The following is a 15,025-nucleotide window of genomic DNA, read 5'->3' as shown; positions in this document are numbered from 1 at the left end:
GAGAAACATGATTTAGAAGGAATGAATTTCCTGAGGGCACTGTTCATTACAAAAATCTTTATTCTGTGGTTTTGACCCCTCTACTCTTTTCAGTTCCATTCAACATGACTCATTCCCATTCTCTAGTGTAAATCTTTAGCATATCCTCTGATTCAGCAGCCTAGGAAAGGCTCTACACAGTAAACTAGAGATTAATGCCATAAAAATACCCAGTTATCTGTGTCTGGGTGGGCTTTCTTAATGGTATCTCTCACTATATCTGGATGTTTGTGCCTGTGTCAGAGAGGTAAGCATATTCTTAACACAGCCAAGAAACTGCTGAGAACATGAAAATGGTTCCACTTAGTCTCACAGATCTCCACTGGGGAAAAAAAGAATACCAAACCACCCCTCTCCCAAAAAATACCTTATTAAAACAAGCTACCACAGCCAAACACCACGAAATTCTAACCCCAGTGAACTCAATCATTATATGCTCTTGAGGCCACATTTTCATTACTTGCATCTCCTAATAATGAAAGGCAAATTCTACCATAGCAAGAAAGAAGATGTAAAAACTAGATATGATAATTCACCCCCCAGCTCTGTGCCCACAGGGAGCTTCATGCAATGTATTATGATCCAGATGCAAACTCATGCAGGCGACACTCTGGGCTCCCCAAACTGACCTCAGCCTGTGCAGTGTCAAGCCCGAGCTTGGAGTCTTTCCCTCTCAGCTCATTCACTTTGGTGCTGCTGGGACCAGATACAGCACACAGTGAGCTCACAGCTGGACACAGATGTGCAGGGAAAAACTGTCCTGAACTGCTGGTGACAGGGTAAGTGCAATGGCAAAGCCAAGGAATTCCCAATAAATGGTTCTGTGGCTCTGATCCACTAAATCTTATCCTGGGACATAAAAAACAAGAAAAGGCACCACAGCATGATGCTGGGGAGCAGAGGTCTGTACTTGAGAGGCATGATGCTGTTCTGTGTCTGGGTCAGTTTTGTGAACCCTCACATCAGGCAAAGACCTCTGTTAAATGTCAGATGATATAACCTTAATTCATTCCTCTTTGAAAACAAGGGAATGACACCTAGTTGACCAGAAGAACTGTTTCCCCATTCACCAGTCAAACCCCTCTCTAAATTCAAGTAGAAGTAACAGCAATTTTTCCCTTTCCTTATCTTCTGAATATTAATGGCAAGCAAAGACTTTACTGTAGCACAGGTGTGTAGTAAGACACAGGTCAAGCTCCAGATTGAGGTTTAAAGATCAGTCTGCTTTTGGCTTCAGCATAACCACAGCATCATAAACTGCAGAGCACCAAAATGCTACACTGGTCAAGATAGTACCTCTTTGCTTGTGCTGCTTGATGGAGGATGCACTGCTGCATTTGAACTTGTGGAAGGCTCCTTCTTCTTCTGCTTGTGGTCATGTTGGAGGGACAGCAGCTGTGTCTGATCTTTGGGGAGAGTTCGATGCACCCTCCTGTTGTGCTGCACATCCTCCATCTTCTGAAAGCAGAGAATGATGAACCTCAGAGAGAACAATGCCTTGGAGGACAACCCAGTTGCCTGCTGGAAATAGTGGCTTTTCAAAGAACAGAGCGAGCACAATTCCAGCAGGGCCCACAGAAGAGCCAGAACCCCGAGCAACAGGAAGAATAAAGTGACACCAAATACTGTATTTGGCTTTTTAGACAGCATGTCAGAAAATCATATTTCTTCTGTTTACTTTTCCTAAAACCGGAGGACTTTAATAAAACACTCCATGCTTCTACAAATCAATTTGCAGCTGAAACATCAGAAAAACATGGTGGCCAATGTACCAAATCTGATAGAGACTTCAGCGTTAAAATTAACCTCTGCTCCACTATTTTTGTGAAAAAGAAATGGTTCTCATTACAACCAGAATACAAAATTGAGGCTGGAGATTTAAGCTTAGGTTTACTTGATGCTGGAAGCTTTAAGGGAAAAGGAATTTTAAATCAGAGTGAAGACCATTTCAGCACAGAGAAACAGTACGGACAGAAGTGGGACAGGTGGTGTCCCTGCTGTAGATACAGAGGATGACTCAGTAACATGTAAGTTAATTCAAAAAAAGGGTGAATCTGAGAACAAGAGGCAGTGAATGCCTTAATAAAGCCCCCCTTTGGTCCATGACTCAAGAGGATGGGAATACCCTCAGGGAACAGAGAAAGACATCAGATACAGGAAGAGGAAGCTGCAAACTGCTGTCAGTGAACACTCTCTGCATACCTGCTTCTTTTCTAATTTCCTCTGTCCATCTACTACGAAGTGTTCATCTTCCACAGCCCTTTTGTCTTCTTTACCCCTTTCCTCTTTCCTCTGACCGACCTTTGCCTCTGGCCACCTCTGCTCACACTCCTGCTGCCTTCGTAGCTCCTGCTCTCGCCTCTGGTGCTGGAAGAGAGCCAGGGAATAACGTTGCTTATTTCACTTTATTTTTGTACCCACCAATTACTTATGCCATTGTTCATTAATCACAAGGCCCATTTCCTGCTCTGCAGTCAGTAACAGGGGACACCCCACCACCACAACTGCCAAACTTGAAGTGAAACCTCTGCCCTTCTGGCAGCCCAAGGCAGCTTTGTCATTCATTTAGGCAGGCATGCAAGATCTCCCCGACAGCTGGCAGCTAATCTAATGACAAATGTCTTCCTGTCATTTCAAGAAGGAAGGGTTTTTCCAGAGTGCCCCTGTTTTGCTGGAGCAGCACTGTGCTTCACAAACATCAGCTCCAGAGTTCACACAGTGCTTGAGTTTTGTCAGATACTCATGAGAAGAGACATGCTGGTTATTTTTGGTTTGCGTTGGGCCAATCACTACAAGAAAGACATTGAGGTGCTGGAGTGAGTTCAGAGAAGGGCAACAGAGCTGGTGAAGGGTCTGGAGCACAAGTCTGATGAGGAGTGACTGAGGAAGCTGGGGGTGTTAGGCTGCAGAAAAGGAGGCTCAGGGGGGACCCTGTACCTCTCTGCAACTCCCTGACAGGAGGTTGTAGCCAGTTGGGGGTCAGTGTCTTCTCCTGGGTAACAAACAAGTTGTGCCAGGGGAGGTTTAGATTGGATATTAGGAAAAATTTCTTTACTGAAAGGGTGACCAAGCACTGGAACAGACTGCACAGGGAAGTGGTGGAATCACCATTCCTGCAAATGCTCAAAAAACATGCGGATGTGGCACTTAGGAACGTGGCTAGTGGTGCAGTTGTCAGTGCTGGGGTAAGGTTGGACTGGATGATCCTAGAGGTCTTTTCCAACCTATGATTCTATGACTCAACACTGCCTCCAGTACCACAGCATGTCAAGCAGCTGAAAAGGCAGCAGCTATCTTTTAACATCTCAAACACAAGCAGGGCCAGGACTCTGGACCAGACTGACTAACTCCAAACTGGGAAATGCACATGAGAAAGAAATGGGGATCTCTCATCCCATCTGCCTGAGCTCCCACCAAAACTAAGTCAAGCAAAATGCCCTTCCTCTTCTATTTCCAAAGCTCAGGGCAGGTTGTCAGCAGGAAAATGACAGAGACCATTTAAAATCACTGCATTCAGAAGTCTCACAATTCCCAAGGTGGAAAGCTACACTCCAGGTTGTGCTGACAATTTAACACAGCCCTTCTTGCCTTTCAAAGCCTACTTTCTACAGACACATGGAATAACAATACAAGCCAGTCCCTACATCCTCCAGCCTCCTCCTCTGCTCCTTCTGCTGCTCAATCCGCTTCTGCCGCTCTGTCAGCAGCTGTTTCTTGTATTTCTCCTGGTCCTTCAGCTGCTGCTGCTGGCGCTGAGGGTCAGAACGGTTCTTGTTCTCCTGCTGCAGCCTCAGAAATTCACGACGGAGAGTTGACTCCCCTGGGAGATTCACTATGGAGCTGAAACAAAGAGGAGGTTTCTACATGACTAAACGTAACATTAAAGACAGAATACAAGGTGCACTGGGAATTGTTTGGTGTCCTGTGTTAGGAAATTAAGATTTATCTCCGGCATGGTGACTGTGTAGCCGCACTTGCTGTGCTACAAACCAGCCTGAAGGTGATTATTGGGTCCTTCATTTGAGAGTTTCCTCCCTATTGCAGGGGAACTAAGAAGCAGCTTATTACAGATATTTTATACCCAGCAGTTACGTTTGACAGCTACAAAACTGTTAAAGCTACCAAAGGGGACACAGGAGATTAGGGATTCAGAGCAAGTTAAGAAAGCTGTTCTGGCTTCAATGAGAACAGCTTGGGCAGTCAAATTTTCTATTCCAGTAATAAAGTTAACCTTGGTTCTCCTTCATCTTCATTCAGCTCATCATCTTCCTCCTCACTTCCACTGTAATCATAGTCCGTTTCTTCTAAAAAAGAGAATAAACAAACCCCAGAGGAGGATACTGTTATTTAAGGTATGATCTTCAACTTTGTTTCGGAGTACTCAACCTGAACTACAGGCTCAACAGGAACTGGAATTTAGAAGTCACAGATTGTACTGGGAGGCTGAGGGGAGACAAAATATCCACATATATAATTCAAAATCTAGTTCAGGTAATGTTTCAGGGCAGCCCCTTTACACACACACACCTTTTCTGTTGACTGACTGTGTTAGTTTTGAAAAACTAACCTATTTCCATCACCTGAAGCAAATTAGGCTAAACCCACAGAGGAACCCAACCCCCACAGAACCACCAGCAGAGGAGTTCTTTAGAAAGACATTTAGATAGGACATAAAAGCCTTGCACTGCCCTGCTCTGCTGCTCATAACTGTTGTGTGGCTATGCTGAGGCTTTCAGTAAATCCAGGTTTCCTTTTGTATCAAAGTAAATAAGTAAATACGTAAAAACCCTCCACTAATGCTTGTTTTAGCACAAAGGTTTAGAAGAGGCTGACCCGTAGTTTAAAGTTCTCTTCAAGACTAACAGGAAGGCAGTTTTAACGGGATAATTTCAAATGAGTCCTACCCTGCATTGCTGGCTATATTGCATGCTAAATTGGGGCTTCATTTTTTTTGAAGTTACTATTTTGAAGTGTATAGTCTGGCAATTTTACACGGTTCTCCATTACAGGGGAGCCTTGATTAAAATAGCACTTTTCAGGTCAAAATATGACTATTCATCAAGAACTGATTGTTATCATTGCATTTCCCTGCCCCTCCCCAAGGGCATTTGTGAGAAACTCTAATTTACTGTCTCTCCATTCCAATGTGCTTTGAGATTCATAGCTGAAAGAGGTGGCAGATTTTGCAACTACTACTGGAGTCAGTAAATCTACATTGCAAGAGCAATTTCATTTTAGGCACAAATATTCCTGTTGTCAAATCACTACTTGGTTGGAGTTTATAAGATACCTCCCAACACCATAGTGCTTTCCAAGTTTGCCCTCACAGTCACTGATCTTCACAGTGCCTCTGCCATATAAAATATACAAAAGAGGAAGACAGGAGAGAAGAAAGGGGAAAATTGTTGTTCAACAGGCTACGGGTTTCACTCTCCCTTTGCGCAGCCCTTAGTTTGCCATGGCATTTACAGAGGCATTTACACAAGTATTATCCCCTCTCCAGCACTGCTTCTTCCAGGTTTTGCTTTGAAGAGTAAGGCTGGCTTTTGTAACAAACTCAGATTCTCTCTTTTTCTTGATCCACTCTGTGAAGCAGATGATTCATTATATCCATTTGTGTTTTGCTGGAGGTCTCTCTAGGTCTCTTTTGTGCACTCCACTGCAAAACACTTAAAGAGCCCTGCTGCCTCCAAAGAATTCACAAGATAAAATTATATGGAGACACAACAGGTGGATCTGGGGGAGCAATATGAACTAAGAGACCAGAAAATGTTTGTAGAGCACCACTTAGATGCTCCAGAAAGTAGACCCCTAGGCTTGGACTCCTTGCTTCTGCTAGCATCAGGGTCACTCTCAGTGACTCAGGGTCAGTCAGGTTCCAAAGACTTTGGCACTTAAACACCACAAAGGACCCAGGCTTTGACAAAGAGATCTTCAAAATGGCCCCACCACTATCAAGGACTACGCTGTCTCAATTTTCCTGGTTCTGCCTTGTGCCAAAACCCAAAGAGGACCTGCTCTCTGAAGTGCCTTTTACTTTGGTTTTGCCACGTTACCCTTTTCTCCTTTTTTCTTCCTGGTCCTGTCCAGGTGATCTTTCAGCATGATGCGCACTTGCCGTTCGTTCTGCATGTCTCGGATGAAAGAATGCTTAAGCAAAGTTTCAGTGGATGGACGGTGCAAATAATGTTTTACAAGGCAGCTTTCAACAAAGTTTAGGAATTTCTTTGACCTGAAAAAGACAGAACAGATGAAGGTTTTCTTTATACACTTCATTTAAAAGTAACTATCTGTGGGGCACACTGACTGCCATCAGCCCCACAGTGTCCATGCAGTCTTCTGCACAAAGCACTGACTCCAAGCAGCCCATCTAAGCCTTCCTTGCCTATCCTGCAATTTCAACCACAAACACAAAAATTAAACAACCGCTGCAGTTTAGACAGAGTTTAAAAGAAAGGTGTTGCTTCCCAAAGGTAAACTATACCTGCCCTCTGGCTTAACCCAGCACCAGTAAAAGCCTAGGAAACACCTCCTAGATCACTGTAAGATTTAACGGGATCATTGTCTCTGGACAAGTGAGTTCAAAATCCTTCTAAGCCCAATGCAAAAGCCAGAACTATAGGGTTTTTTTTACACATCTCTTTACCATTTTCTGGATTTCAACTTTGGGGGTGGGTTCCGTGGGATGAGGAAGAGAGCTCTCATGGGGTGCATGTCACACAGGGCTGCAAAAGAAACCACAAATTACTGAACAGTGCATGTCCTCCCTGTGTCCCTCCCACAGCCAGACCATGCTAACCCAGCTGTGCCATGAGCCTGGCTCTACCAACAGAGAGGAACAGTCCTCCACAAACATCCCCACTTCAAACACCACAGCAACTGCCCCAGAACCACACCAGTAGTCAATAGAATTCACACTACAGCCAAGAAATCAAGTCTCTGAACACACAGAAATTTCCAGATAAGAGATTTGAAAGGAAAGCTGCAAGGCACAAACAAGCAAAACTTCCTTCATATTTTTGATATATATATAACGCTTCAGAGGGACATAAAAAAAGCTCACCTTTCTCAGATGCCAAAGCATGTTTTTACATACACAGAAGTTAAAGCTGAGATTGAAATACCTATCTAGTCATTATGTCTGGCTTATGGTTCAGATAAATGATAAGCTCCATTTTAACCAAGCTCTTCACTACATTGTTCATGGCATATGAGAAAATGCAGGATGAAGAAAAGCTAATGCGAAGCGAGGAGCTCATAACCTGCATCACCGGCACAGAGTGGAATGACTGAGCACACAGTTCATCTATTCTGTGCTTGGCAGTGTGAGCACCATTATTAGGCAATCTGCAACAGATTCTACTCCTGCATTCATTCAGATGCTGGTTTCTCTCCAGCCCAGTGTACTTCTCTTCAGCATTACTGTTGTGGGAATTGAAGCTATGAAGAACTCTGCATAAAGTAAATACTGTCACATCTCATCTATCTCAGGCATTTTGTATGGAATTATGAGTGCGCTCCACCTGCCACAGAGAAACATCAGGGGTCAAAGGTTGGCCTTCACTGAACAGAGCTACTGAATGGGGACTGATAGGAACCACACAGAGGCTGATTTCTTATGATATGTAGGTGTCCAGCAGTGATTCTCTTAATAGGAATGGACTTACAGCATTACAGCATTAGTACAAGTGAGAAGACTGCTCTGGTAAACCCTTCCCTGCTTTCTATTAATTTCTCTATCTGTATCCACCTGCTATCACTTCTCACCTTTGGGTTCTGGTTTTGACTTTTTCCTTTGTACTGTCAATAACACATGGCACAGTGGAGATGGGGGGACAGAAGAAGTCTAGTTTCTACCTCTGGGTCCCAGACACTGCTGTACCACAGTATATAAAACACAATGCAACAGAATTTAATCCACAGCATTTCCCTGTCAAAACTAGGGAAAACATCAAATACAAGAGGCATGAGCAACTGGCATGCAAAGCTACAAAGTCTCTCAAAGAAAACTCCCCATGGATTCATGTCTCAGGACCAAGCTTCAGTTATGCTGAAGCACAGGGTCTGAAAGTGCTCCTGAACTCCAGCTGGCTCCTGCTGAAAACCAAGTCTGATGGGAGAACAGCCAAGTGTGTTTTTTAAAAACACAGCCTCCATGCTCTCAGGCTCAGGCCAGAGCATGATTTATTTCATCCCCCATGCTCTCAGCAGTGACTGGATACCCCATCACATCACATCTGCTCTGCAGGAGCTGGGGCAAAGCAGCCAGTCCTCCATGAAAACCACAACACACGGGGACTTTGCATCCACAGGTCTCTGCTGCCAGAGGCTCACTGGAGGAGCCAGAGGGACACCTGGCAGGCATGGGCAGGCTGTAAAACTATGGCAATCTGCTGTCAAGTTGAGAATGTGGTCATGGACCAAAGCCATTACACGTGAGAAAACACAGTATTAATCCCAAAAACTGTACAGAGTAAAAATATAACCTTTAGGCCTACCTTCTCCTACTGCCATAATTATTTTTATTGACCTAAACCAAAAGCCACTCCTGTCAACGTTTTCTGCTAACATGTCAATCACTTCTGCTCAGCTGAACCCACAGGCAGCGGTCAACAAAGCGATGCTAACAAGAGCTTTCAAAAAAAAAAAATTTTGTTTCCCTAGGAAATGAAGGCAAGGAATCAAAATATAGACTGAAAAGGTCTGAAAGGAACAGGAAAGCAAAACAGTCCAAAGGAGAAAAAGTCATAGATTATTTTTAAAGATACAGACAGAACCAGAATTTTGTAAATCTATGTGTTAGCCAAGCATGAGTTATTTTAACACAGAACATGTTACAAAGCACAGACCCCCCCACCTTTATACCAAATCACTTACGAGGAGCTCCTTCAGCCATTTCAATAGCAGTGATTCCCAGAGACCACAGGTCACTCTGCAGGAAAGAAACAATGCACATTGCAGCTTGCAGCATTCAAGCTTTTTTGTTTGTTTTCTTCTGGATTTTTAGGTTTTGGGATTTTCTTTGGTTTATTGTTTTTTGGTGTTTTTTTTTTTTTTTTTACAGTTTCCCTAGATCTCTCCTGGATCATGTTGTTTTAGCTGGAGTGACATATATTCTGCTCCCTCCCACTCCCTACTGAGCTTTTAGGAAATGTGCTAATAGCCAGAAGCTTCCCATTTCCCATGCAACTCTGAACAGCTGAGTCATCATTTAAGCAGCCAGCCTCAAAATGCAGACCTTCTGCATTCAAAAAACAAGAGCCAGAACATAGCAGGCACCACTTAAATATATGTCTTAAATCTCTTTTCATGAGGTAGTGAGACACAGCAGTGCCTCACCCTCCTCCTTCTGGCCCCAAAAATTCTTGGTCTTAATGCTTATTTCAGAGCAGTCATTGCTGAGTTTCTACACTGATGGAACAGAAATTATATTCAGGACTTAGGGTCTGACTTTTTCTGTCTACAAAATCTCCGGTCCCGCATTTTTGGGCACATGAGAGCACAGCATGCAGTCAGATTTATGCTGCAGCATATGTTCAGCCCAGTTAACAGAGTGGAGTTCCCTTTATCAGCTGATCTGGATGCCAAGGGCCAGGTTTTAATGATGAAGGTAAATCGTAAACACCACCAGTGACTGCAAAAACTTCACAGGTTTCCACTTGATTAATCATGTGCATTATTTCACTATTTCTTTGTGTCTAAATGTAGCCAAATGAGAGGCACACGACCAAACCAACTTGCAGAGCTTCTCCAAAACTATCTTTTAAAAAACAAGGCAACAGAAAACAAACCTTCAAAGATTAGAGGGAATAAACCATTACATAAATAGCAGCTCAGACACAGCACAGCTCTCCAACTAAACCTGACTTTATCAAAAGAGCCTTCTCAGTCCAGCTGCTCTGAACTCTTTACACAAGCTGAAAGTGAGTTCACATCACAGTTTGTGAAGGGATTTGGCAACAAAACCAGTGGGAATTTCATGGATTCATGATCCGGACCTGTTATTAAGTAAATGACTACTGGGATAGTACCACAGGTTTTGGGACAATGAGAGAAGCAAACAGGCTACAAAGACTTTTGGAGTTCCAAAGCACAAGAGGCAGACAGGTGACAGGGAGGATGAAGAGTGTTTGTAAAGCTTGGTGTGTATACATACATATTTATGTGTACATATTTTTACTCTTTTGGCTTATTTTTTTTTTTTTTTAAGACCAAGAAGTTACAGAGTGGCTTCCTGCTACGTAGCTCAACCTATCAGCTATAAATCTCTGTGGAAAAGACCGGCCCTGTGCCACCTTCTGAGTCATAGCACTGTTTGCATAAGTGCTTCCAAAACCCTCTGCTGATCAGTTTTAAACTAGCATCTGCAGAATCTATTTGAAAACTGACAAACTGTGATTATTACTGAAGGCAAAGAAACCTCTAGAATTAGGAGTGTACATTCTTTATAACTATCTTCTGATAAGTACACATTCTGAGAAGGAAATCAACTGGGGACAGGGAATGAAGACAAGAAATAATTTGAGTTTTCAGAAGATTGGTATGGTATGAAAAATAAAATCCAAGAACATTCTTTGGTCATGACTGAGACACACAACATGACCTCACTCTGCCAGTGCAGCACAGAAGGTCTCAGCAAGGGAGAATCACAGCCCCTGAATCAGCAGGAAATGGAAGCAGTAACAGGTTCTTCTCATAAACATTTCTGAAGCCGTAATTGGAACGAGAGGTGCCAAGTGGCAATGAAGAGAGCACCTGAACTAAAAGAGTGACTGCAGGGTCACCCAGAAGATGTCTGCTCAGAAAGCCATCTCTGGAAAATATCCTGCATGGTAAGTGTAGGCAGACAAATGACAACACTGCTGGAAAGAGGCCAGAGGACAAAGAATAAGCTTTGTGAGTCTCTTTGGAACAGAATCAACATATTATGGGTTAGGAAGAAAACCAGAAAAAGTGCTTAATAGCTGTTCTTGGGCTCCCCAGTAAAAAGAAGTCATAGACACACTGGAGGAGATGCAGTGAAGGGCCACAAAGGTGCTTAAGGTGTTGGAGCTGGGAGGGTCTGGGCAGAGAGAGAAAGACCAGTTCAGTCTGCAGAAGGGAAGGCTAAGAGGGATCTCATACATGGGTACAAATTCATACAGGAGGGAAGTAAGAATGACCAACCCAGACTTCTGAGTGGTGCCCAGTGACTGGACAAGAGGCAATGGACACAAACTGAAATACAGGATATTCTGTGCCTTCCCACCTCAGCCACCCTGCCAAGGACCAGAAATCATTCTGGTACGGGAAACCTCTTGCAGTCACATGCTCATAAAGGAGTGAAGTGATACTAATTACTGCCAATTAATTCGGGATTCACAGCTGAGTACGGAGCTCTATTACAGAGTGCAGCCACTTGCCATGTTCATATTACACTACTCCAAGTATTCCTTTGGAACTTCTCTCTGCCTTTCTTTTCTATCCAGACCTGCAACCTTCATATATCAGTACTTTTTTATTGCAGAGAAGATCATGAAAGTGTATTTCATGTATTAACAATTCACAAAAAATAATTAATAATGAAACTCCAATCTTAAAAAGAGCCTCCACCCACATATTACAAATACTTCTATTTGTGCAGTTCTAGTACTATTGTGGTTTAAAAGGCAGGAAGTTTGAACTTTTCAAATTAGCAGAATCTCAGCAATAACCTGCATGTTTTTGTACCTTATGCAGAGTTTAACACATACCCTGTAATCATATGTAGAGTCTGGGTTCTCCTCACAAGCAATGACCTCAGGTGCCATCCAATAAGGTGTGCCAATAAATGTGTTTCTTCTCCCAATAGTCCTGTCCAGCTGAGCACTTACACCAAAATCCACTGAAAAGCCAAGAAGAGGTGAAGAAATCAGTAAAAAGTTGTATTCACATGGCAGAGCGTGTGCTTGGTTACTTTCATCCTGTTTGGAATACCAAATCTTTGGGCTAAAATGTGTATCAAGTCCAAGTTCCTCCAGCACATCTTGTCCAAGAGTTGAAATTTAATTTCCTTTTTTTTCCCCCCTCCTTCTTTTTGATCAACTAAAGGATCAAAAAAACAGCATGCTAAATCTGCCAGGCAGGTTACAGCAACATGAATTGGGCTATGAAGACATTATAGAATAATTTATGCTTAATTTAAACACTACACTGAGTAGGACTAGTGTGCGAAAGTAAAAATAGTATCTACAGACAAGGCAAATTTGGATGTGTCTAATATGGCCAACTTGTGAAAGCTGCAAAGAACCATCACATCACTTCATTTTGAAGTGTCTGGAATAACTCCTTCTCTACACTCATACAGTATCTTGAAACAAGACAGAGAGTCTACTACTTTATTCTGATCTTAGACTCATTACAGTGAGAGAATCGTGTGGTGCTCCTTGCACTGAAAAGCGTTTTTCATTCATCAGGACTGTACAGCAAAATGCTTTTGTTCAAATATGAAACCAAATAATTATGTGACTGTATTTCCCTTTGAACAACCCTCTGAGATACATTAATTGGATCCACTGGGCACAGCACTGGAGGGGTCTTCACAGAGGAGGCAAACTAGCAGGGAAAAGAAAGGACTGAAAGGAGACAGCCCTGTGGTTGCCATCAAGGAACAAATTTTCCCATTTATGTTGCCTCACTGCAGATCAGCTGCAAACCTCAATCATTTTTACTACTATAATTTAATGTGCCTGCTTAGCAAACCTTCTCCAAGAATAAGGTGGACCTGACCCCTGGGATCATCGTGCACTCTGTGCTTCTGATGGTAAGTGTGCACTCTTACACTGAAGTGGAACGGAATTGGATTGAGGACCTCTTGGCTTTCTAGATTCTTTGGTTTAAGACACACAAGCTAAATATATCTGGAAACAACTGTGGTTTGTTTTTTTTTTTAATTGTTGTACTTAGTAAATCTGTTTCATCTTTACTCAGAGTAAAAAAGGTTTAACGTTCTTGTCAGCCATGTGGAGAATGGTGGGACTAGTAAATATACAAGACCATAAACACACCCAATCACCCCATCTCACCTGTTTTAAGAGGGACCAGTTGAACAGCTAGTTCATATGTTTTAGATACTATAAGCAAAATCCTGCCTTTGTTTAATACAATGCAAAACTCCCTTGGACTGCAGTTTTTGCCACAAGGTTAAACCATAAAGAGATTTAAAGTACTTACTTTCACTTGTTCCAAGCAAACATCCTACCCCACATCCACAAGCGATGTTTATTATTTTTGTTTTCCAACTCTGCAGTGAATTTTTTCAATTAAAGAGAGAGGGACAGTAAAGATCATCACAAATAAGAGAAGTGCTTCCCTTGAGACTTCTCCACTGCCATGCATTCCCTGTGATGTCTTTCCAAAACATGAAAGACATGCCCTCCTCAAGAGAGATATATACTTGAGTTTAGTCTTAGGAATTCACAAGTTGTCAACACTGACATGTCACAGGAAGTAAAGGAAGTGAGTAAACCCTCCAAATTTTTGGAAAGATGACTATGAGCTCAGTGGTAGCCCTTACACATGAGTAATTTCACATATTGTCAGACTTATAAAAATCTCTGAGACCACTTCCCTTAGAGAAATAAACGGATTAGTGTAATTTGTTCCCACTACTTTTTTACTTTGGAAGTCTCTGCATGCTGAGATCAGCTGTGAAGGCCTGATGCTGCTGTGACTTACTAGACAGGCTCTGTGTTTGACTGACCAGAAGTAGCTGGATTCCCCACAGGCTGTGAGTAACATCCTTGCAGAACATGTCACATTTTCAGCCTTTTCTACCTGACAGGCACCTTACAGGCACAACCATTAATGATACTTTGCATACCTGTTGCTTTTAGGTTACTGATGGTTCTTTCAAAGACAAAATGGAAATCTTACACTTTAACAAACAGGTTTCTAGCCCACCTTTAAGGGAACTTACCCAATTTTACTTCTGCATTTTCTGTGAGAAGAACATTCTGTCCTTTAATATCTCGATGGATGACATGGTGAGCATGAAGATGTGCCAAACCCTAAAAGAAAACCACACTTTCCTTATTTTCTTCCTAACATTATTACCATTAGTGTGACACTGTTGCCTTTTTGCACTTTTACTCTTCTCAGACTTTATTTGTAAGGAAAATCCTTTAGATGTTACTAGCAACATGAAGAGCCCATTTTGGGGGAGGACAGAGGACAGCAACTGCAAATTTGATTGACTTCCTTGCCACAGATCTGACAGCAGTGGAGCATCTCTGAAGTCAAGTGTGAAGAGAACAAGGTAGAAATACTTTAAACTTCTGTCTCATAATCAAGGGATGCTCCTGACACTATGTGCTAAAAGCAGACTAAAGAGAAAAAGAACAAAGCAGAATGCTCTGTATGAGGACCAGAGACAGCATTCAGCAAAATGGTAAATTCAATGGTAAACGCACTGCAGAAAGTTAAAAATACCATGTCAGACCTCTTTTTGGATGCAGCAAGTATTGTTTTCAATCAGCTCATATTTGCTACGTTCTCCTTCATTTCAAAATTGCCCATGGTTGAACTAGCACAGATATAAAGGAACATGCTGAAATAACCCATTACAGTAAGCCAGAGATGCTTCACACAAAACATTTAGCCTCTCCAATATTAACGGCTTCAAACAGAGCTTCCACCCACCTTGTAAATTTTCCAGAAGGAAACACTGTCAATCCATGTGCAACTGGGCCATTATGTTTTGAAAACAGCATGATTAAATCCAATCTCTTGTTTTTACAAACACGCTGTTGTGGCTTTCAGTTGTATGAGGGTAAATCAAATGTTTTAACATCAGTTGCTTTAGCAACCTGACCACACCATTAAGGATTTTTTCTTTTGCAGAAGAGCCCTCCTCACACTCTCCAGTATAGTTATTATAATCTGCAGACTAGTGCCAAATCCCCATAAGATGGCCAATGCTCTCTACTGGGCACATTTCTCAACTCCTAGAACAAAGTTTTACCCCTAT

The 15,025-nt window shown here is 42.4% G+C and overlaps 1 protein-coding gene across 5 annotated transcripts in view; it reads right to left on the bottom strand.

The window, feature by feature from the left end:
- LOC135421451 (mitogen-activated protein kinase kinase kinase kinase 4-like) overlaps window positions 1-15,025 on the bottom strand; it is a 91,598-nt gene that overhangs the window by 39,113 nt on the left and 37,460 nt on the right. For 4 of the 5 annotated variants that reach the window (XR_010434006.1, XM_064669947.1, XM_064669949.1 and 1 more), the window contains exons 6-14: window positions 13,976-14,066; window positions 11,772-11,902; window positions 8,917-8,971; window positions 6,686-6,764; window positions 6,096-6,271; window positions 4,271-4,343; window positions 3,684-3,879; window positions 2,242-2,406; window positions 1,336-1,497 (exon numbers count right to left, since the gene is read on the bottom strand). Coding sequence is in view for 4 of the 5 variants with exons in the window: in XM_064669947.1 (XP_064526017.1) it covers window positions 1,336-1,497; window positions 2,242-2,406; window positions 3,684-3,879; window positions 4,271-4,343; window positions 6,096-6,271; window positions 6,686-6,764; window positions 8,917-8,971; window positions 11,772-11,902; window positions 13,976-14,066 (1,128 nt within the window). In the remaining variant the exon portion in view is untranslated. The remainder of the gene's footprint in view (window positions 1-1,335; window positions 1,498-2,241; window positions 2,407-3,683; window positions 3,880-4,270; window positions 4,344-6,095; window positions 6,272-6,685; window positions 6,765-8,916; window positions 8,972-11,771; window positions 11,903-13,975; window positions 14,067-15,025) is intronic. The other variant, XM_064669948.1, reaches the window with a different exon arrangement.

Source organism: Pseudopipra pipra, chromosome 13 (genome assembly GCF_036250125.1).
Source record: "Pseudopipra pipra isolate bDixPip1 chromosome 13, bDixPip1.hap1, whole genome shotgun sequence".
Classification (NCBI taxonomy): Eukaryota; Metazoa; Chordata; class Aves; order Passeriformes; family Pipridae; genus Pseudopipra; species Pseudopipra pipra.
The sequence above is the reverse complement of the archived record's forward strand: the minus strand, read 5'-3'. Positions and strand labels throughout refer to the sequence as shown.